At 39.2% G+C, this 22,175-nt stretch overlaps 2 protein-coding genes across 3 annotated transcripts in view; one reads left to right on the top strand and one right to left on the bottom strand.

Moving 5' to 3' along the window:
- Window positions 1-3,285, top strand: part of LOC144634567 (kelch-like protein 7) — an 8,670-nt gene extending 5,385 nt beyond the window's left edge. Inside the window, exons 3-4 of one of the 2 annotated variants that reach the window (XM_078493570.1) lie at window positions 916-1,115; window positions 1,211-3,285. In XM_078493570.1, coding sequence (XP_078349696.1) covers window positions 1,243-2,952 — 1,710 coding nt within the window. In that variant the 5' untranslated portion in view covers window positions 916-1,115; window positions 1,211-1,242 and the 3' untranslated portion in view covers window positions 2,953-3,285. The remainder of the gene's footprint in view (window positions 1-915; window positions 1,116-1,210) is intronic. The other variant, XM_078493571.1, reaches the window with a different exon arrangement.
- A 2,042-nt stretch (window positions 3,286-5,327) lies between these two features.
- Window positions 5,328-22,175, bottom strand: LOC144634545 (MAM and LDL-receptor class A domain-containing protein 1-like). The gene is made up of 14 exons (XM_078493535.1): window positions 21,948-22,175; window positions 21,492-21,795; window positions 20,691-20,926; window positions 19,133-19,436; window positions 18,452-18,687; window positions 15,222-15,525; window positions 14,680-14,915; window positions 13,756-14,287; window positions 13,072-13,194; window positions 12,544-12,669; window positions 10,038-10,165; window positions 9,509-9,609; window positions 8,125-8,550; window positions 5,328-7,813 (listed from the first exon to the last, which is right to left on the bottom strand). The coding sequence occupies exons 1-14, from the start codon at window positions 22,173-22,175 to the stop codon at window positions 7,465-7,467; spliced, it is 3,633 nt and encodes a 1,210-aa protein (XP_078349661.1). The 3' UTR covers window positions 5,328-7,464.

Genomic DNA, 22,175 nt, shown 5'->3' with positions numbered 1-22,175 from the left:
ATTTTCAAACACGTAGAACTTTTTTAGTAAAGCTCCAAAAAACTTAGTAAACCCTTAGGATACCGGTTACCGTAATGATTCGATTTAGCGCCCTCCTTCCAATAAGCGCCCCCTTCCGAATAAGCGCCCCCCTTCGAATGTGTTTTTGTCAATAAGCGCCCCTATTCCAATAAGCGCCCCCCATTCTAATAAGCGTCCCCATTCTTATAAGCGCCTCTATTGTAATAAGCGTTCCTATTGTGAATAACTGCCTCTACTGAAGTCATCGACGTCGAATAGATAAACTCATCAACATTCATCATACCGTACATGTATATATTTACTGCTAAAATGAACAATTCTTTTAAAAGAAACTAACCTTTTAACAATTTTTTACTGTTACAGTTTGTATTTTTGTTAGTTATTTAAATATTTATTAAAGTTTTGTTTTGAACTTTTGGTTGTTTCTCAAAAAATTAAATAAGCGCCCTGTCCCGAATAAGCGCCCTGTCTCGATTAAGCGCCCTCTCTTGAGGTGCCAAAAGTAAATAAGCGCCCCGGGCGCTAAATCGAATCGGTATGTATCGAACTTTGAACTGTAAAAAATTAAAACCTTATCTTTGCAGTACTTTTCTTATTTTTTGCATATTTCTGTCGTTTGACCACGGTGGAACTGCCCCTAAGATCTTTTATAAAAACATTAGGTTGATCAGAATGAACTTCCGAAACGGCAGGAGTTAACGAGATTAAAGATAGCATGAAAAAGAACGTGGTCAGGAGCCTGGTGCGAGGACAGGAAACACAAGGAAACTTTGCTTTTCTTGTTATTTTAATTTATGCTTCAGCGATCGATCATAGTCCAAAGGAATTGTGTAGAGTATTTTTCTTTAAATAAACCATCAGCAGTTAAAGGTGTTATAAACGGTTTTTTTTCAGGTTGTCAAGGAGTGACATTACGCCGGTAACAATCAGCGTGATTAAGATGGGAAAATTCCGCCGTTAGAAACTGAAACAGTTTTAGCTCAAAAAGGAGAAAGTTTTTTAATAAACACTGAATAACGGCAAACACTTCTGAAGTGCTAATAATACTGGTGCCCCATGTACTGCCATGTAATTGAGGCGAGGATTTGCCAAAGGTATTTTGTTTCTGGAAACAACGTGTTAAAACCTGTTGTTACCACATGCGATGAAAGCCAGCTAGATAATATAAACAAAAGAATTGTTATTCAAGACCTAGAACGCCGGACGTAACAAAGCTAGAAAATGCCAGCAAACGAAGTGAACGTTGAGAAATACAGAAATCAGCTATTATCCAAACTTGCCAGTCAACAACGAAACGACATTTTGTGCGATGTCGTTCTTCTCATCAAGGATCGTGAATTTCCAGCTCACAAAGGCGTTTTAGCGGCCGCCAGCGAGTATTTCCTGGCTCTGTTCACCACAGAAATGATGGAAAAGAATTGTTCTTCAGTTCAGCTTGACTTATGTCCAGATATCATGCAAGATCTGCTAGACTACATTTATACAGGAATGGTAACCTTGAACGAGTTCAATGTAAAGGAATTGATTATGGCCGCCGATTATTTGATTATTCCCGATTTGAAACAAAAGGCGACGGAATATTTAGGAACTCTGGTTTCAGTGTCAAACTGTCTTCTGATGTACGACTTTGCAGTGCATTGCAACTGTGTTGAACTTCAACTCGCTGCAACAAGAATGATTCGCGACAACTTTGCACAGGTTTCGAATGCGATGGAGTTTCTAGAAATGAATTACAAATTACTCAAGGCTCTCGTGTCGGATGACAACATTGTAGTAAGTCGAGAGGAGGAGGTGTATGAAGCCGTATTGCAGTGGGTCAAACACGATGTGAAGAAACGTCAGGGTTATTTTGAGAAGTTGTTTGGTGAAGTGCGACTATTCTCGATGTCCAAAGAATACATCCGAGATCACATCGAAGGAGAAACACTCGTAAACAACAATGTAGCATGCATGAAGCTTCTTATTGATGGGCTCAATGCTTTTGTCTTTCAAGACTCTGAAGGAGCTCGCAGTGGAAATTTGAAGCCTAGAAAATGCCTGGAAAAAGAAGTGCCGGTAATTGTTGCTACAGGAGGCCTGTCAAAAGGCAAATCACTGAAGAGTGTAATGGCGTATCACCCCGAACAGAAAGCCTGGCATCAGCTGGCAGACATGAATTCAGACCGAAATGAACATGCTGTAGTTGTTTGTGGAAGATTTTTGTACTGCATTGGCGGCTACCCTCGAGGGTCCCCTGTGGAACGCTTTGACCCGCTAACAAACACGTGGTGTCAAGTGGCCGACTTAGTGCAGCGAACATTTGCACCAGCAGCAGTCACGTGCGATGAGAAGATTTACGTATTTGGCGGGAAAGATGGCTTCCAGGCCCTTAACACAGTACAGTGCTACCAACCTAAGAACGACAGCTGGAGCCTGGGGCCAGAAATGAGGCATGCACGCAAGGCATTATGCGCAGTCGAATTTGAAGGCCACGTGTATGCCATTGGTGGATGCGTAAACGATAACTATTCGCTAAATACAGTTGAAAGCCTTAACATGGCTACCAAAGAGTGGACTGAAGCGAGTCCCATGGCACAAGAGAGGAAGTACGCATGCGCTGCAGTGTTAGGAGACAAGATAGTCGTGATTGGTGGATTTCAAGGTACGTCATCACTAGCTCTCGGCAGCTGTGAGATTTACAGTCCTCCTGATGATCAGTGGAGTACACTGGCAAATGTCAATTGTCTGCGAGCTGCCGGAGGCGTGGGTCGAGTTGAAGGGAAGATTTATATTTTCGGAGGAAGGCATAACAGCCAAGCTGTTGATTCTGTGGAGTGGTATGACGAAGAAGATGGAAAGTGGATAATGGATGAAGGCGTTATGTCCTTTGGATGCGCTTGGTTCAGTTGTGGTGTGGTGGCAATCCGAAAAGAATTTGTGCAAGGACTGTGATTATCCCTGTCTTGACAAAAAGAAGCACTTCTTTTCACATTGGATGAAAGGCAGTATTTTGCTTTGCTTTGTTACACAAGGCTTGCAGGACAGGCGTTCAAAAATACTTTATAGACAATCATAACAGAGGCAAGAACTATCATTTTGTATATTTACATTTTAATTAGTTTTCAATATTTTGAGCTGGTATGATAAGCATTCTTTCCCCATTGACAATGAATAAGGGTACCCGATTGTAAGACATAACGGCAAACGAACTCTCCTGAATGACTGAAGGCGAGCTTAGCTGCAATCAATGAGAAAGCTATTGGGATATTAATAACAAAATAGTCCCCAGTGACAAACTCTTTTGAGCTGAGAAGTTATTGTTGAACTTTTGCGAACCACCTTTGGCCTCGTCGTGTTACGGTTTTTACATGTCTGTGATTATAGCCGCCTAATTATGGACAATGTTTTCAGAATATGACATACACGACGATCAGTCCTCATCACTTTAAAAAGAATAACTAAAGTACAATAAGGGACCGTTCATTTTTTATGGGGGGGGGGGGGGGCTGTTGGGATTTGACAGATAGTCACTGTTATTTATAATGGCCCCCCCTTCTTCATCGGAAATTTTTACCTGGCCCCCCCTCGAAATCCAATTTTTGTTCGATGACCCCCCCCCCAAAAAAAAAAACAACAACAACAATAATCAAGTGAAATTGAAATTGTCAAGCCTTATGACTAAGGAATGTATCAGTTGTTCAGTCATAATAATAGACAAACTACATTCCTCCATAAAGCTGACATTGCCTGGGCTGTTTATCGTGTTTAAATTTTAAATTCTGACGATTCAACCCTTTCCTTAGGCATTCAACTACCAACCACTGTCGTGTGTTGCTAAGTTCCCTGTATGGTGTCTTACTTATTTTTCGCTTTCTATTTTAATATCTTTTGTATTCACTCCAACAATTGTGATTATCATACTTTTGAGTTAGTAGCCATAATTTACAACTGCGAAAAACTTGGACCACATTCAACTTTTTGCACAGACGCAAACCATATTTTATTTTCACTATTTTACGTATGTAAAGGTCAGTTCCCAAAAGTAAAGAAGATAACGTGTGTAGCGTCCTTTACAATATATCTAAGAACGTTAAATCGTTTAGCAAAAAGAAAAAATGCGTTTGAAAGGTAACGAGTAGCGAGGGGAGTGAATAGTCTGAATAGGTTCGCGGATCGACGAATTTGGCCTTACAAAGCTCACGGATTACGGACTTCTGCAAGTTTGCGGGTTTTGAAAATACGATGGATCGCTGATAAGCCGAGAATTTTTGCCCGGATTCCGGGCTCTTTCTGACTTGAAGTGCGTATTGTGAAAAGTTAACATCGGATCACCGATCTTTTGTTGACCTTGAATCTATGTTGGCGTTTAGGACAATTTATTTTTTTCACAGATATATTGTATTAGCGGCATTATATCGATGTTTAACGTTACCTTCGTATAAACAAGCAGTGATAGGTAACGTCTTAAGAAATCGGCATAAAAAAAACAAACATCTTCACTTCATGCAGTGAAACTACCACAGAAAGTTTTCAAGTAATGTGGAGGCTGATTCCCCTTATTCACCCCGTCAGTAGTGCTACAGTTTCTTCAAACAAACAGTACGATCGGATCAGCATGAAAGTGGGTGCGCGCGCTTGTAATAAATCCTGCGAGTATTAAAGTGAGGTTAGCACACTGAACCATATAGACGCCCCGCTGGGGGACTTCCACGTGAAACATGTTAGTCGTATCGTTTAGGGATGTAAATTTCGGATCTCGGTCTGGGTGTTTAGGAGAGAATGCCAATAATAAATGCCTCATACTGTGTTAATGGTTCAGTTCCATTTCGCATGAAATCTTGAATTTTTTCTTAAACTTGCATCTTGTGGATCACGAAAATTTATACCCCTTGGTAAAAACCGACGACCGGTGACAATTTAGCCTCAACCACGCTACCGCAACGTGCGATCTGTGCAGATTTGTCATACGTGTTCTGTGTTCAAGACCGTTAAAGTCGTTCTTTGGGGTCGATCTTGTTTCACTCCACCCAACGTTGGGATTACAGATAATGCTACTGGGGGAAAGTGTCATTTGTAAGGAAAGTGAGCAAGCCTCAGCCACAAAGGCGAAAGTCTCTACCAAGATTCGATTAGACATCTTTCTCTTTGTGTGTGTAATTTTTCTGTCAAAATTACGCAACTCGTTCATACATTGTTTCTAATTTTTTCACACACGTAAACGCACGTAAAAAATAGCGCGTCAGTGGAAATTCACCTCAATGCTGCATGCATTTTTAGTTACGAAACTACTGATTATTGAGTAACACTTAACAGGCTGATGAAGACAATATAAAAAAAATACATTTTATTGTGTTATTAAAAACTATATCCTCTCTAAAGCTATAACCAGTAGCTTTGAGCTCAAATGACAATTATTTTAAGTTCTTTTACCTTTAAGTCACGTGGATTGTAAAATACACAAAACACCTATTTATCATAGAGTGGTTATATAAGAACAGAAGCGTATCACGTAGAAGCGTATAGCTCGTGGCCACAGCTGGGGAGTTTTAAATCTCGCGGGGAGCCAATCAGAATTTACTTCCTAATATGGACTAATTAATCGTACGCGCGACCATCGCGCGAGTGCTTCAGGGAAAACCTCGCCACTCGCCACCATGTAAACAAACATCGCGAACATGTTATGTAAGCGAAAACTACATTTTTGCGAGGTCAAATTTGACCAGAACGGCAATATAGTTCCTAGAAAAAAGCCTAGGCTGACTCCGCAGAGAGAAAATCGAGTTGATCTGAAGGAAACGAAGGGCGAAGACCGACAAAGGAAAGGTGATACGCTTCTGATAGGAAGCATAGTCCATGTAGATCGACAAAGATTTAAGGCTAGCAAAACTACGCAAGCAATATTTTTACTTTTCGTAAATATTCGTAAACACTTCGACTAGAATAAGTAGTTGATAGTGAACAGGGCAGATGTTAGTCTAAAGGAAAAGCAATATGGGTTCACAAAATCCATAAGGATTATAATACCTTAACTGAACCCCTCGGTTAAAAAATTCACATAATATAACTGTAATATAAATTGATTGCAAAGATTCATAGTGTTTTTAGGTCATTAACAAAAAAAGCGTTCATAGTGACAGATACCTTAGATAACTTGGGTCCCAAATGTTACATCTTAGGTTTCTTTGTCAGCTTAGAGGATATAGTGATAGCAGAAACCACATTTTGAGAATATTTAGATATCAAGTCACTCGTAATAATGCTTATCTACAAGATGTTACTTATGAAACGCCTAGTAACGAACAATTTGCAAATAGTTCTGCTACACTGATCAAACGTTTAACAATACGAATGCAAGGTGTTTCATTGCATTGGGAATCACCACCCGGCTGTTAAAGGACCAGCGACAACCATTGCCATTTTTCTCTACTACAGAAATTACGGAGCTTTGGTGAGGTAACTTTCACCAGATTGCGTGTAGTGGTTTTACCTTGAGAAAGCGAAAACCGTGAACAAGGAAGTAGAGGAAATAGTTGACGAATTACTCACGAAAAATAACCTGCTGTTTCTTCTCTGTCAATTTGTTTGTAATTCCCAGCAGTTTGAGCTATTATTCGATGGTTTTCTGCAGAAATTTACATGTGCAAAATAGAGTAAAGTGTTCACGGTTTTCTGGTTCACACTGTAACGCCCAATAGCTCCATAATTTGAAAACACAATCTTTTGTTTCTGACACTCGGTTGACAGTGTCCTTTTTTAAGAATACACGGCCGTAGCTAGTAACAGGCGAACCGTGGTACTTACCACGGAAAAAGACTAGCATTTTTTTAGGTTTTTGTAAAAGGCTATAAAAAGATTGATTTTTTTTCTGATATTGCCTCAGAGAGACTTTTCGCCTGACTACGGGGCTGGAATGTATTGGCTAATGTAAAATGTGTTTCATTAGCGCAGTGCAGGGATACCTTTCAGGGTAGGCTACTCCCTCATAAATCTGACTGACGAGATTATTTTTTATAACTAAATATAACAATGAACTTAAAAACATTGCCGTTGCCATCGAACGACACAATAACGGACTGGTCCCCTGTTTGAGGGTCTCAATGGGGATGTGGCATTTACGGTTAACGGCAGGAGTAGCCATTGGTTTAAAACGTATTGAAGGTCTTAGGGCCATCGAATTGAAGATAAAGAGATACAGAGCAACAGCCAGAGCTGTCAAAACGCCTGTCAACTCGTGCCATGACACATTCGGCAGAACTTCCAACACTTCTACAAGAGATCGTAAGACCTTCACTTTAGTTGCTGGAACTTTTTACGGTATTTTTTACGGCCAACGGTAAAAATGTTTTAATTTTTACGCCTAACGGCTAATTTTTTAGCTGTTTTGCGGCTAATGGCTAACCTCATTGAGACCCTCCTGTTTGTCATTACTGAAAGATGGGAACATTTGGGTGTGCGGTGGAATGCTTAAACAACGACTACGTTTCCTCTCACTTTCTTGTTAGGACCTTCCTCGTTGTTAATCTTCTTCTGTTCCTCTGGACTATCACTAGTGGTTTCATCAGATTGGCTGGCGGGGGCGTGCACATCTACACTTGTTGTCGGGTGGTGCTCTTCGAGTTTTTTGGTAGGTTCATTTTTGGATGAACGAGTACGATTATCGCATTTGACTTCAACAGCTTCCTCCACAAAAGCGGTTTTGGCCACCCTTTTAACAGTGGCACCGCCACCTGGTGCTTCGTAGATGGCTTCATTGTCTTCAACAGCGCCTTCGCGGACACTTTCTGTGCTGTGCACACGTCTTTTTGAGCGAAATCTTAGGGAGAAATTTAATTATAGATCAAAATACATTTCGTTAAAAAAATCTGACATTCGTTACTTAAAAGTTGAGCAAATCTTGTTGCAAATCAGGAACGCGAGCAAACTGGTTGAACTGGCGGATGGATGAGAAGGGGCTTGGGGCGAGACGAGACCGTGCGATCCAATCGCGCGCGCACTCTTGTCTCGCCCCAATCCTTCCTCGCGTGTCTTAATCGACTCCCTTACTAACTTACGAATGATAGAAAAACAGACTGCAAGCAGTCTATAAAATTATTTAAAGAATTAACATTTTGGGCAGCTTCGTACCTGTTACTTTTCTTGAAGCCCAGCACAACAGCGATGATGACGATGAACAATAAGCCACCACCCACAGAAGCTCCTATTATAGTGCTGTTCGAGTCGGATTTGTCGTCTTTTTCTTCATCTTCCTCTCCTTTAAACGTATCTGCCGCAGAGTGGGTGGGTTCAGAAATCTCTGTGATGTAGGGTAACGGACCAACGCTTAAGATGGTACTACCCATCGATTCTCCAATACTCGACATGTTTCTTTTCACAATGGCCTTTAAGGCGTCTTTGTGAACGACATTATCCGACAGCTCTTTGGGAAGTTTTAAATAGAACGCTAACAAAGCTATTTCCGGATCATCAGGTGACTGCATTGGATAACCTGGAAGAATGTGAACCATATCGCTTGAAAATACCACGTCGTCAGACGACCGCCTCCGACGAGAACTGGAAAGACAAAAGTTATGAAAGGATTAGCAATAAGATTTGCAATGAAGTACATTCATCACTCGCGTTTTGGCAAAGTAAAGTAAGATATAGTTGTGTAATCCCCGTGCAACACAGTTGTGGGTACCAGCTTTCAACGGAGAAATAACCAAAAAATAACAAGCCAATGCGCGGAAAATTGAGCGTTTTTTTGTTTGGTTTGTTTTAGTGATGGAATAGCTCCAACGCTGTGGGATGCCATTTATGATATTAAAACCAAAAAGTTTCAGAACTCAGTAGGTTTTAATATTTCGGCTTTTACTGTTTATGCAAGTAACGGATGAAGACTGCAGCAATAACGATCCGAATGAACTGTCAAGTGAACAGCCTAACATCTGCATAAGCACATGGAAGATCTGAAAAAACAGACCGAGCAGACGAAGGACAAAGTGCAGAAAACCATCCATAAGACTGACTGACTAGAGGGTTTACTGACTAAGTGGTAAAGAAAATTCCTTATAGTCATGTTTGAGTAAGTAACAGACGCAATCTGCACCAACCGAAAACACAGAAAATCGTCTGTGAAAATGACTGACTATGGTGTTTACTTGGTAGCGACCTGTTATCCTTATTTTATTCTCTCGCTCAGGTAGATTATCATTGTAATTTAAACTAAGGAATTAAGTGAACTCACTAATAAGTTTTCTTGGATCGGAGTAGATAGTTGTCATGTCAAAGCTCAGAAAGTCTGCCATTCTCGTCAGGGGCACAGTGACAGACCCGTTAGAGAGATAATTATTTCGCGAAGATCACGCGAGAAAGCAGGCAAGCGCGCGCGGGACCAAGACGTTATATTGATCTTCGAATCTTCGAACTTTATACATGTACGGTTAGTGTAACCTTAAAATATTTGAGCGGATTGTGCTGGTAGTTTTTGTCTTTGGACTTTTGTATAAATGCATTGCGGTTGTTGCTTTACCTTGTGGAAGTTGATTGACACTGCGATGCGTCAGCGGCACAGTAATCTGTAGCCACCTTTGCAACTTCTCTTTTAAAGTCATCTTCCATTGTTTGGTCCCACTAAAACAAAATACACAAAAATGTGAAAAGAAGAGCAAACTCATTAGCCCTGGAAACAAAAATTAAATCAAAACAGGTTTCAAACTTATAGTGATAGCAACTAAAACAGTAAATAAGCACAAAGCTATAAACTTTAATTACGGGTCTTCCCTTTAGACCCTTAACATATTGATACTAGAAGAGGTCACAAGCAATCTCAAAAGGGTAAAAAACAGTCTTCTTGAAGACCAAACGCACTGGCTCATTGCCCAGGCGTACTTTTACTTGAGTTGCAGAAGTATAGCAGTGTAAACCAATGTCCTAACCTTTTCACGTACACGATTAAAGGAGAATTAAGAGAGCCCTTGAACCGCGCTAGTTCGTTCAAATCCTGACATTGCAGGCTCCAGTTTCATAAACAAACATTAAGAATGATAATAAAGGATTACCTTTTCCATATCAAAGTCACGAATTTCCATCATGACTGATTCTTGTTTTTCCTCGTTTGATGGTGTTCCAGGAGCAATAGTGGATATGGAAAGACTTCGTTGGAAAGCGTTGGTAGTAGGAAGATCATCTTGTTAACAAAAAAAAAAACGTAAATTTTATAGTACATGAAGTATGAAGCTACATATGCATTTTGACATAGTTGTGCTTTAAAGGTACGTATTATATGACTGAGGTAGTCAAAGGGCCGAAAACTAAAATCAACCAATCAGACTGCTTTATTGCTGGTCAAATAAATTGGACCGGGTATTGTCCCGAATGATCCCAGGCGAATCCGTGCATTGTAATGGCTTACGGAAGTGAAAAAAAAAAAAACTTAACTCCCGTGAAAAACCTTCTCGTACTTTTATTGGTTTGTTAAACAACGTTTGGGAATTCTATTCGAATACCTGTTGCTTCCTCGGTCATAACTCGGTTTTATTAGTTTCCATTTCACGGTTATGTCTGTAATAATCTCTTTCAGTCTTGTATAATAAATCTCTTATAAACGAAGTTGGCTCTGGACTGACTTGTGGAATATCGGCCCTCGGTCTTTCCTGTACGGATCTTGCTGCGTCCGGCCCGTACCGTGAAGACCACGGACCGATATTCTACTAGTAGGGACCTCGTTCTTGGTTTATTATAAGATGTATATATATTTTATACTATTCCCAAATGTAAAAAAAAAAACCTTTTTATACTTGCAAGGCCATAAGTAAAACACTGTCTTTTAAAGGACCTTAGTGGCTCAATAGGGTCATTAGCTTTATTTTGCTAGAAAAGGATGAGATTTAACGTTGATCCATATTCAAAGCCAGACTCCCATTTTAGCCATGACACGATTAGTGGACCTTTTCTCTACTTGTTATTATTCAAAAACACACACGCACACACTGGTCCACAACTCAACAGACATCAAGTAGTGGAAAGAAAGGAAAATACGCACACAACTCGTAGCATCAATCCCGTTTATTAGTAGGGGTTTGCAGAACGAACATGTGCTACACTGCAAAAACATCTCCACGCTAAAAAACAAACCACAGAGTGCTCAAAAGCTAGAAAAATGCCGTCGAAGAAACACACTAAAGCTTCAAACACAAGAGGATCGAAAAGAACACAATGACATTGGCTAGCTGTGTTAGCCAATAGAAACCAGACATTTTCGATCCGCCCCTGAAGGGTTAACATCACCAACAGTTTGTGCCAAGCCGCAGAATGTCTTACATTCTCGCACACGTACGAGTTGCGTTAGCAACTTAAGAGAACCAAATACAACCGGCAACTGATGAGATCCACATGGAGGATCGAAACCATGGTCTTGCCTGAACTAAACCATATAGTGGCATATACAAAACGCAAAACAGTCAGCAGGACTTGCGCGTGAACGATTTCAAATTTATATTTGAATCACGTGGTGCCAACGTAACGCAACGAACAAAAGAGGTATAAAATCCTAAACATCGAGCTTGAAAGACAGAGCGCTCGATCATAATAATGCAAGAAGCATAACCTTTGCAACACAGAATGTCAGCTCTCTGAAACCAACTTTCAGCTTTTTCATAGTAAAACAGAAACAGTCCCTGGCGAAGCCGGACAAAGATAAATCCGTGATAAGACACCATTCATCTTGCAACAGTATTGATTAAAATGCCGTGCCTGGCATCAATAAAATGCAAGTAGTTAACATTTTCACGGAGCATTTCAGATCTTGTCCTTCCAGGGCGAACATTTAGAGAGCTTAAAGCAAATCTTGCAAACAGAAATGAGCCGAAACAAACAGAACTAACACAACATGTGGCAGAGTACAGATTTAGGGGTGTCATTGAACTCTACAAACGGGAAACTACGCAGCGCGGACTAATGACCTCTAGACATTTCCTTAGCCACAATCTCCCGCCTCTATTCAACACATAATGCCTCCGAATAAAACAGTGCCCATCAGAATGAAGTCAGAAGCAAATAAGGTCGAAAGACCGAATTTAGTATAGAACGGCATATGTACAAATGTCACGAAAGTGGGAGTCGTGTAGGCCCGTCACCTTTATTTACCATTAACGTTGATCCATATTCAAAGCCAGACTCCCATTTTAGCCATGACACGATAAGTGGACCTTTTCTCTACTTGTTATTATGCAAGCATTGATAAGACTCAATTTATTTGAGAAGATATTGATATACAAATAATAATAGTAATAATAATAATGATGATGATGATGATGATGATGATGATGATGATAATTACAATTCTACCCGCCATTATCCGTCCATATCCTTTAATTTTAAAGTTACTGTTTTGGTGAAACTCTTTTAACATTAAACATTTTACGTGTGCGTATTTTAATGTAAAGCTGCTTGAAGTCATGACCAACTGAGTAGAGTTGACAATAGACATACAATTAACAAACAAATAAAAAACAAATAAAGTAGACGATAAACAATTTCTCATAACCAAAACTTAAGGAACCTTACCTCTACAGAAGCCACATGACTTTCGACAATTCTTCATTGTCCAGTTTGACTGAGCAAGGCAGAAATTCCCGTACGATGGAAGACTTGAGCAAAGAGGTGCGAAGACAGGGTTGTCAAAGCATTCATCTAGAAATATGAAAAATACCACTTTGATTCACCCTCGGATCGAGGTATTTTTGTGTACTGATAAAAAAACTCTAACAATCTTTAGTAAAATTGGTGTTTTAGCCACAACATTTTCAGTAGAGTCATTTTTTTTATATCCCCTTTGCATTTTATTTAATTCTAGAGTCCATATGTCCAACATCAAACGTCTACTCTATGTATCCTTAAGAAACCCATTTTCAAAACTATAAGCCTTATTATCCACTTCACTCTTGTGCCGAAAAGAAAGTATTAGATCATTGGAGAAAATTGTATACTACCAAATCTAAACAAACGAATTATCTTCGGTGGTAAATAAAATAATGAATCAATTTAGTTCCCTATATATATAATTTTGTTACCATTTAATAAAAAAACAAATACCTCCACAAAATCCACATGACTTGGCGCAATACTCTTTTGTCAGATTATAATGTGCTAAGCAAAAATTTCCATAATTAGGAAGGGAAGCGCAGTTCAAGAAAGATCCTGGTTTATCTGAACAATCTGCATTAAAAGAAAGAGAAAAAATAATCAGTTTGCTTTAAAACTATTAGCGCAAAGCAAAAAAGCATAATAGCAAATGATAAGCTCAACGCGCGTGCGAACTTTTTGATGAGCTGAAAGACACACTCGGCGAAGATATTGTGTAATCTGAACAGTACATTGTAAATAGATCAGAGCCTCTCTTATTACTTTCTTTAAAGTAGTTCTCAATTCTTCTGGACCCGCCTTGAAAAGCTATTTGCTAACTATTTGCAGATCATAGTCAAAAAACCGGTTAAGCGTTATAATTTGTTGCTTGTTTTTTTGACAATTTCCTTCGTGTCAAGCCAGACCGTCAACCATGCACACACTGGTCCATCAAACTGTAAAAAATCTCCAAAATCAACCTCGCTTCTTAACTCACCATAGTTATTTCTCTTCATCTGATTCCTCTCACTTTATTATTCCTCGCACAAAAAATGCTCTCGTTGAAGAAAACGTTATAAAACAAACATACTAACATCTACACAAAAAATAAGCCATTTTTTAGTAATGAAGCTAGGGACAAAGAATAATGAATACCTTGTGAGCCAGATGTAGGCAGAGAAGGTTTGTGTGTAGATGAACTGCTCGAATTTGAAGGCTTAGAGGTCGATGGAACTGAATGCGAAGTAGGCTTCACACTAGATGAACTACTTGAATTTGAAGGCTTAGAGGTCGATGGAACTGAATACCAAGTAGGCTTCTTAGTGGATGAACTACTTGAATTTGAAGGCTTAGAGGTCGATGGAACTGAATGCGAAGTAGGCTTCTTAGTGGATGAACTACTTGAATTTGAAGGCTTAGAGGTCGATGGAACTGAATACCAAGTAGGCTTCTTTGTGGATGAACTACTTGAATTTGAAGGCTTAGAGGTCGATGGAACTGAATACCAAGTAGGCTTCTTAGTGGATGAACTACTTGAATTTGAAGAGAAAGGCGGCGTATATGTGGTTGTCGCAGGGGACGCTGGAGGTGCTGCAGTCTGACCAAAGCAACTTCCACTCCTTATCGAGACATCATCAATTGCTAAGTCACCAGTAAAAGACGAACCTACTATTCCTTCAAATGTTACCTAAAAATAAACAAAAGAAGGGTTTGTATTCAAAAACTACAATATTTACAGACGTATTTGTGGCTGGATAGTAAATCTTGCTACACACCCATACAAAGGTTTGCATTCATAACAAAAATTTGACTTTTTTCAAAAGGAAAAACCTTCTTTAATACTTAGCATGAAAAATTCTTTAACACTTAGCATGATCCTTTCATATTTCACACAGCTACTAAATGGCTTAGCCTCAAACATTTGCTGGACTAAATTTGTTTTCTATAAACTCGAATCTTGTTAATAAGGAAATCAAAGACACTCAACTTATGCCAAGATCGTCTCAAAAACACGGTGTTTTAGATATTTTACAGCTTGTTTTTGTAAGGAAACTGATATTAATACTGATAAACTCTTACAGTGCTATCCAAAAAGATGTTTATCTCCGCTTTTATCCAGTTGTTACCGTGGCTTCCTGACGATTTGAATACTACCGCTTTTCCATTGTAGACATTGAGAGTTCCAATAGTGTCACCATACATGTGATAATAGAACTTGAGACATGACAGTGCTCCATTTCCTGATACAGAAAGCTCAAGCTTGGCGTTGTCGCCGGCGACTCGGGGAGAGGATGTTTCGATGTACATATAGTATCCTGTCCAGGAAAACAAGACAGAAATTGAAGATTGTTGAACTTGTCAATCAATATGCTAGCTCTTAATGTGAACCTTAATCATCTTTACACAATTCCGCGCCCAAACACCATATCAAGCGTGCTGTGGCACATGTTAGCCATCGTACAAGCCTGCAGTCTCTAAGCTAATTATCTCAAAGTAATAAATAAAGAATAAGATAGTAATAGTTCTAACCATAAATAATTCGTTCTTAAAGCGTAAAAGGTAAGTTAGAAAAAATAAAGCAGAATGTTTCCGAACCTACTAGCTGGATGAAGAAACCTTACCATATCCAGTAGTGTGATCCGATGAGGGACCTGTATCGATAGATGACGTTGAACCTGTATGACGAGTCCAGTCAAACACATCTGAGTAAGACTGTTGCCATCCGGAACATAGATAAAAGTCAAAGTTACACGATGTGGCAACTGGACTTGAAGTGGGAATAGAAGCGTTAGGCATTTGTGTGAATCCTGTCGGGAATGATGGAGGTGTTGCAGTCTGACCATAGCAACTTCCACTACTAATGGAGATATCATCAATGGCGATGTCACCCGTGTAGGAAGATCCTGCTATTCCTTCAAATGTTATCTGAAAGTAAAATAAAAATAGTTCTAGTTAATAAAAGCTACAACCATAGACAGAAGTAGTTGGAACGCTTACGCTTAAAAGATAAAAATGCAGATACTTGACGCTTAAACTTTCTTAATGACACATGCAAACATTTTACGAGGTCCCCCTCCCCCCTTTCAATGTTGAACCCATTATGGCTAAGGATTGTATGTGCAATATGTTCGGGAGCTCAACATTGAGAAGGGGAGGGGGGAGACATATAGGTTATTCACCAGCCGGGAGGTCCGTATTGGGAAAAACTGTGCCCGAGGTCTTGGATACCGCCCGAGGCCGCAGGCCGAGGGCGGTTCCAAGACCGAGGACACAGTTTTTCCCAATACGGACCGACCAAGGCTGGTGAATAACGTTTTTATTTTTTTCCTATTTTCAGTTTGTCTTTAAAAGAAACCTAGAAAGATTGTGTCACAAAATCTTTGTATTTGCGCGTCATTTCAATGTTGAGTCGATCGACGGATTAGCAAGATTGTAATTAGTAAAATGCTGTTTGTTATTTAATTCGGAATAAAATCGCTTTGCTTATTAAAATGAACCGTACTCACATAAAGGTTCAACATATTAAATTTACATTGAAGAGGTTCAATAATTATATAAAAGAAATTGAAGTAGTAAATATAACATTAATCTAAAATCGAGCCCTAGCATTATTATCCGGAGCGTGCAACTTCCATACTGCGTCTGTGAAACGGCGTTTTCACAAGTATAGTTATTTTTAGATAGGATTTTCCCGCGAATTGGTTTTGGATAGCCAATCACAAGCGATTTCGTAATAGACTGTCGATACGTAACTAAAGTACTTGGTCCACCAAGGAAGTTAACATAGCGGATACATGCGAGGAAACTTTTCCAGAGTGTTCTGACAGTATTTCAAGCGATGATATCAGTATTTCCTCGCAACTTAGTAGCTGACTTCATCGGAAGCAGTAATTTTCGCGGGAAAGACTTTGCTAAAAATAACTTTACTTGTGAAAACGCCGTTGCACAAATATAATGATGAAGTTGCACGCTCCGGACACTTTTATATCGATTCGGCTTCCCCGATGAATGTTTTGAAAGGAATTCTGTTCGTTGGATGTTAATTTCTCTGACTTAAAAATACTATCTAACTGAAAGACAGTTTCGGTACAGCTATACACACTTGTATTTAACGAATTAATAAACTTTGCGTTGATTCCCAGCAGAATTTCTTTGCGATAAACAGTGCGAAAGTGAAACTGAATGAAATGCGTAGTTTGGACGTATGGCACAATATTGCGAGAATTATTTTGACTGTTTTTAATTGAAAAATCTCATTTTCTTGAATGATGTCAACTAGTGTTTTGCTTTGGCAAAAAAGTGGCCCATAAAAGGCGTTGTTCTCAAAATTGAAGTTATACCGGTGCAGCTTACCGCAATGGCGTTAAAATGATTGCGAAATGTACAAACAACCACAAACTACGAAACTAGAACTCGACTTTGACGATAAAGAAATGAATACTCGTCTTTGGAAGAACTTCGAGGCCTTTAATTCCACTTCTATTTTGTCCTTTCACATTTACAACGATTGGTGAGCAGCTATTTCGGTTTTGCAGAGCAAACGTTCGTACAACGTTGCAAAATGATTTCGCGCGGAAAACACAGTTAACACACTCGACGATTCATCTCGCAACGGATACCGCCCGCTGTGTGCGGGCCGGATTGGAGAATAGCGCCCGCTCCCGGAACCAATCAGATAGCAGGATTTGTAGAATACCGCCCGCTCACGAACAAAGAAAAAAATAAAAGGGATTATTTTGGTAATCGTGCCAACACTTTTGACGATGGTTGTAGTTCCAATTTATGCATACTATAAAAGCTCCATTAGGCCTTCGCCCCTTCTCCCTCAAAATGTCTTTGAAAAAATTTCCCGCCTAGATGGGATGGCTAGATATGCTTTTATGGTAAACGGAGGTGAAACAAAAATAAATACCAGACGTGCTTACAGATGGACCCTTTTGTTCAGTAAAATGCGATCGATTAAGACTAAAAAGACACGACCGACATGACACCGAGAAAAAAACTCATAAACAGAAATTGAAGTTTTTTTATTAACAAAAATCATTCTTTTCTTGTTTGTTTTCCGAAAGAAGGAACAAAAAACTATCTAATCTCGGCTATAGAGAAGCTTTGTTTAAGAAAAAAGTAATCATTTTAAGGTTCTTCTTTGTGTGTTTGTTTGTTTGGTTGGTTGTTTAAAATGGTTCCTTTCACTGTCCTTTTCCCCACGCACAAGAGTCCAGGAGTCTACAAGTTATGGGTCATTAACTGACATTAAGTTTATAGCTGATCTTTGTTGACGCTATTATAAAATCACCAGAATAACTATCAAATACATTAACTGGATTTAGTTTAAAACGAAACGATTGAAAAGCACCTGAAACGATCCAATCAAAAAATGCGTTATTTGCAGACGTTTGCATGGTTAAGTGGCAACTCTACTAAAAAAATATTGTCGCTTTTTAAAAGGTAATAGAGTTGAATCTCGATAACTGAAACCTTCTGCTAACTAGAGCCTTTCTCGATCCTCTCCAGTTCATTTTCTTACCCTCTTTCTTAACCTCTATAACTTGGACCAATTCCCTTCGATCGAAAGTTCGAGGTATCGGGATTCAAAGACTGTCTCTCCTTCAATACTTAGCATGCTCCTCTCATATTTAACACAGCTACTGATGTGTACAGTCTCTATTAATTTATCGTATTTGTAATTTGCCGTATTAAATTTATGTTTCTTTAAATTTGCGTTAATGAGGACTTGGCAATCGTCCTTATACCTTACCTTCTTAAAGGTTTGACGCAGCAATGAGACTTTTTATTCGTTTTACTGCACTGTTTTACACGCAAATGACATGTGATACTGATTGAAACTTACAGTGCTATCCAAAAAGATGTTTATCTCCGCTTTTATCCAGTAGTTACCATGGTTTCTGGACGCGTTGAATACTACCGCATTTCCGTTGTAGACATTGAGAGTTCCAATACTGGCCCCATACATGTGATAATAGAACTTGAGACACGACAGTGCTCCATTTCCTGATACAGAAAGTTCAAGCTTGGCGTTGTCACCGGCGACTCGGGGAGGAGACGTTTCGATGTACATGTAGTATCCTGTCCAGAAAAACAAGACAGCAATTGTAGTTTGATCTTGTCAATCAATAGGCTAGCCGTCTCACTCGCTTTCCTCGCGTGTTTCATTTAACTCAAGAAGTGAACACCGCGCCTCCTTATACTATCACTTCGTTTACATCAAAATGAAATTTCTAGTCGATTCAAAAAGAATTTAATAAAACATTTATTCCATTCGCCCTTGTTGGATACGAGGGGTTAATAGCCAACTCGGCGCTTCGCGCCTCGTTGGCTATAATTTACCACCTCGTATCCAACAAGGGCGAATGGAATAATTGTTAATTGTAAGAGGTTACGCTGTGAGTAACATAAAGGATAGTTGCAGTTTTAACCATAAACAGTTCACTCTGAGAGCGTAAAAAGTGCAGTTAGAAAAAAATGCTGCAGACTTTTTTTTGAACCCACAAGTTGGATGAAGAAACCTTACCATATCCAGTAGTGTGATCCGATGAGGGTCCTGTATCGATAGATTCCGTTGAACCTGTATACCGCATCCAGTCAAACACATCTGAGTAGGACTGTTGCCATCCATAACATAAATTATAGTCAAAGTTACAGGATGTTACAGCTGGACTTGAAGTGGGAATAGAAGCGTTAGGCATTTGTGTGAATCCTGTCGGGAATGATGGAGGTGCTGCAGTCTGACCATAGCAACTTCCACTACTAATGGAGACGTCATCAATGGCTAAGTCTCCCGTGAAGGAAGATCCTGCTATTCCTTCAAATGTTATCTGAAAGTTAAATAAAAACAGTTCTAGTTAATGGAAGTTAAGCTCTAATTCATGCATACTACAAAAGCTCTGTTAAGCCTCAGCACCCTAAACTTTTCCGTAAAAAGGTCTTTAAAAAATAAGCCCTCGCCTGGAGGGGGTGGCTAATTATAACTGTCTTGGTGTAACAGAGGTGAATAAAAATAAACACCCAACTTATTCACAGATGAGCGCTTATGCTCATTAAAGTGCAATCGATTCAGAAGAAAATGATACGACCGACATGACGCTGAGAAGAAACTCATAGGCAGAAGTTGAAGTTATTTATAGTTAAGGATTTCTTTTTAATAAAAAACAAATCATTTTTTCTTGTTTGTTTTCTGAACCAAGCAAAACAAAATTGTTTCATCTCCACTTTTGAGATACATTTTTTTTAACAAAAAAGTATTCATTTAAGGTTCTTGTTTGTTTGTTTGTTTGTTTGTAGTGGCTGTTGTCGCTGTCCTTTTTCCTATGCACATGCAAGAGATCAGAATGGTCTACACGTTTTGGGTCATTAAATGACAAATATATAGGCTGATCTTTGCTGACGCTATGCTTATGTAGAACCATCTGATTAAATATAAGATAAAATAACTGGATTTAAATTTAAACAAGGCGATTGAAAATCACTGAAACTATCTAATCAATAGTGGCATTATTTGCAGCCGTTGGCATGGTTGGGTGGCGACTCTATTTTTACAGTTGAATCTCAATAACTGAAACCTTCTGCTAACTCGAACTTTTCTCGATCCCCACCAAGTTCATTTTCTTACTAATTTTGAACCCTATAATTTGAAGCAATAGGCTTCTTTCGACATATTAAAATTCAGCTTGGTAGCGAGGCCTAGAGGACATAAACAAAAGAAATGAATAAAAATGCTTGTAGAATTTCTTTTGTTTGTGTCCTCTTGGCCTCGCTACCAAGCTGAATTTTATTATATCGAAAGAAGCCTATTTCCCTCGCAAGCTCGTGGTATCGGGATTCAAATTCTGTATCCTCGCACATTTGACACAGCTACTTATTTATTCAATCTCTATTGATTTATTGTATTTTTAATTTGCCGTACAGGGTACTAAATTTATGTTTCTATTAATCTGTGTTAATGAATGAGCAATTTACAATCGTCGTTATATCCTGCCTTCTAAAAGGTTCGATAAATTCATTGAGACTTTTTATTCGTTTTACTTCTCTTTTTTGTGTGCAAATGACATGTGATACTGATTGAAACTTACAGTGCTATCCAAATAAATGGTTCTTCTCGCCTCTACCCAGAAGTTACTATGGTTTCCGGACGTGTTGAATACTACCGTATTTCCGTTGAAGACAGTAAGAGTTCCCATAGTGTCACCATACATGTGGTAATAGAACTTGAGACAAGATAGTGCTCCATTTCCTGACACAGAGAGCACAAGCTTAGCGTTGTCACCGGCGACTCGGGGATACGACGTTTCGATGTACATGTAATATCCTGTCCAGGAAAACAAGACAAAAATTGAAGCTTCCTGAACTTGTCAATCAATAAGCCAGCCTTTTAATTTCCAAAAGTTTATCGTCTCAACGCAATTTCGCGCGCGAACACCATATCAAATGTACTGCGTCACGTTAGCCATCGTACTACACATCCTTGCCATAATTGCTTGGGACACTCATTTCAACAATCATAACGTGACATTAAGTTTCGAATTCTCAGAAATGGAGAACCCCTCCCCCCAAAACCAATGCTGCAAAATAGACGTCAACGGAAGGCATTGTTTTTTCAAGGTACACAACTTTGCAATGGGGCAGGGGGGTAATTGTTGACTTTTTCCCTGTTTTAAGTGGAAAAAACGGCAAGTGTCCCAAGAATTGTGGCGTGGATTGTAGCCTGCAGATGCTAAACTAATCATCTAAAAGTAACCCGAGACGAAACAAAAGAAACGACAAGATAGTAACAGCTTTAAACATAAATTGCTCGTTCTCGAAGCGTAAAAAGTGAAGTTACAAAAAAGCGACATACTTTTTTCGAACCTACAAGTTAGATGAAGAAACCTTACCATATCCAGTTGTGTGATCCGATGAGGGTCCTGTATCGAAAGATGGCGTTGAACCTGTATGACGTGTCCAGTTAAACACATCTGAGTAGGACTGTTGCCATCCATAACATAAATTATAGTCAAAGTTACAGGATGTTACAGCTGGACTTGAAGTGGGAATAGAAGCGTTAGGCATTTGTGTGAATCCTGTCGGGATCGATGGAGGTGCTGCAGTCTGATTAATGCAACTTCCATTGGTAATGGAGACATCATCAATGGCTATGTCTCCCGTATAGGAAGATCCTGCTATTCCTTCAAATGTTATCTGAAAGTAAAATTAAATAGTCTTAATTAAAAGAAGCCAACTTTCAATTCGCGCATACCATACCCGGGATCCCATAAATGTTAATATTTTTTCTATACGTTTCACTGCAATGTTTTATGGGCAAATGACATTTGATACTGATTGAAACTTACAGTGCTATCCAAATAAATGGTTATTGTTGCCTCTATCCAGTAGCTACCACGGTTTCCTGACTTGCTAAATACCACCGAATTTCCGTTGAACACATTGAGAGTTCCAATAGTGGCCCCATACATGTGATAATAGAACTTGAGACAAGATAGTGCTCCATTTCCTGATACAGAGAGCTCAAGCTTTGCGTTATCGCCGGCGTTTTGGGGAGAGGATGTTTCGATGTACAT

This window comes from Oculina patagonica, chromosome 13 (genome assembly GCF_052425735.1).
Source record: "Oculina patagonica isolate OP01 chromosome 13, crgOcupat, whole genome shotgun sequence".
Lineage (NCBI taxonomy): Eukaryota > Metazoa > Cnidaria > Anthozoa > Scleractinia > Oculinidae > Oculina > Oculina patagonica.
Note: the sequence above shows the minus strand (reverse complement) of the source record. Positions and strands in the feature narration are given on the sequence as shown.

Bases quoted from the DNA above. Each gene is read 5' to 3' on its own strand.
- LOC144634545 (XM_078493535.1), bottom strand. From the start codon at position 22,175: ATGTACATCGAAACATCCTCTCCCCAAAACGCCGGCGATAACGCAAAG. The intron at 21,796-21,947 runs GTAAGTTTCAAT...TTTTACTTTCAG, and splicing joins CCATTTATTTGGATAGCACT to ATAACATTTGAAGGAATAGC. The intron at 14,288-14,679 runs GTAAGAGTTTAT...GTTTATTTTTAG, and splicing joins ACATCTTTTTGGATAGCACT to GTAACATTTGAAGGAATAGT.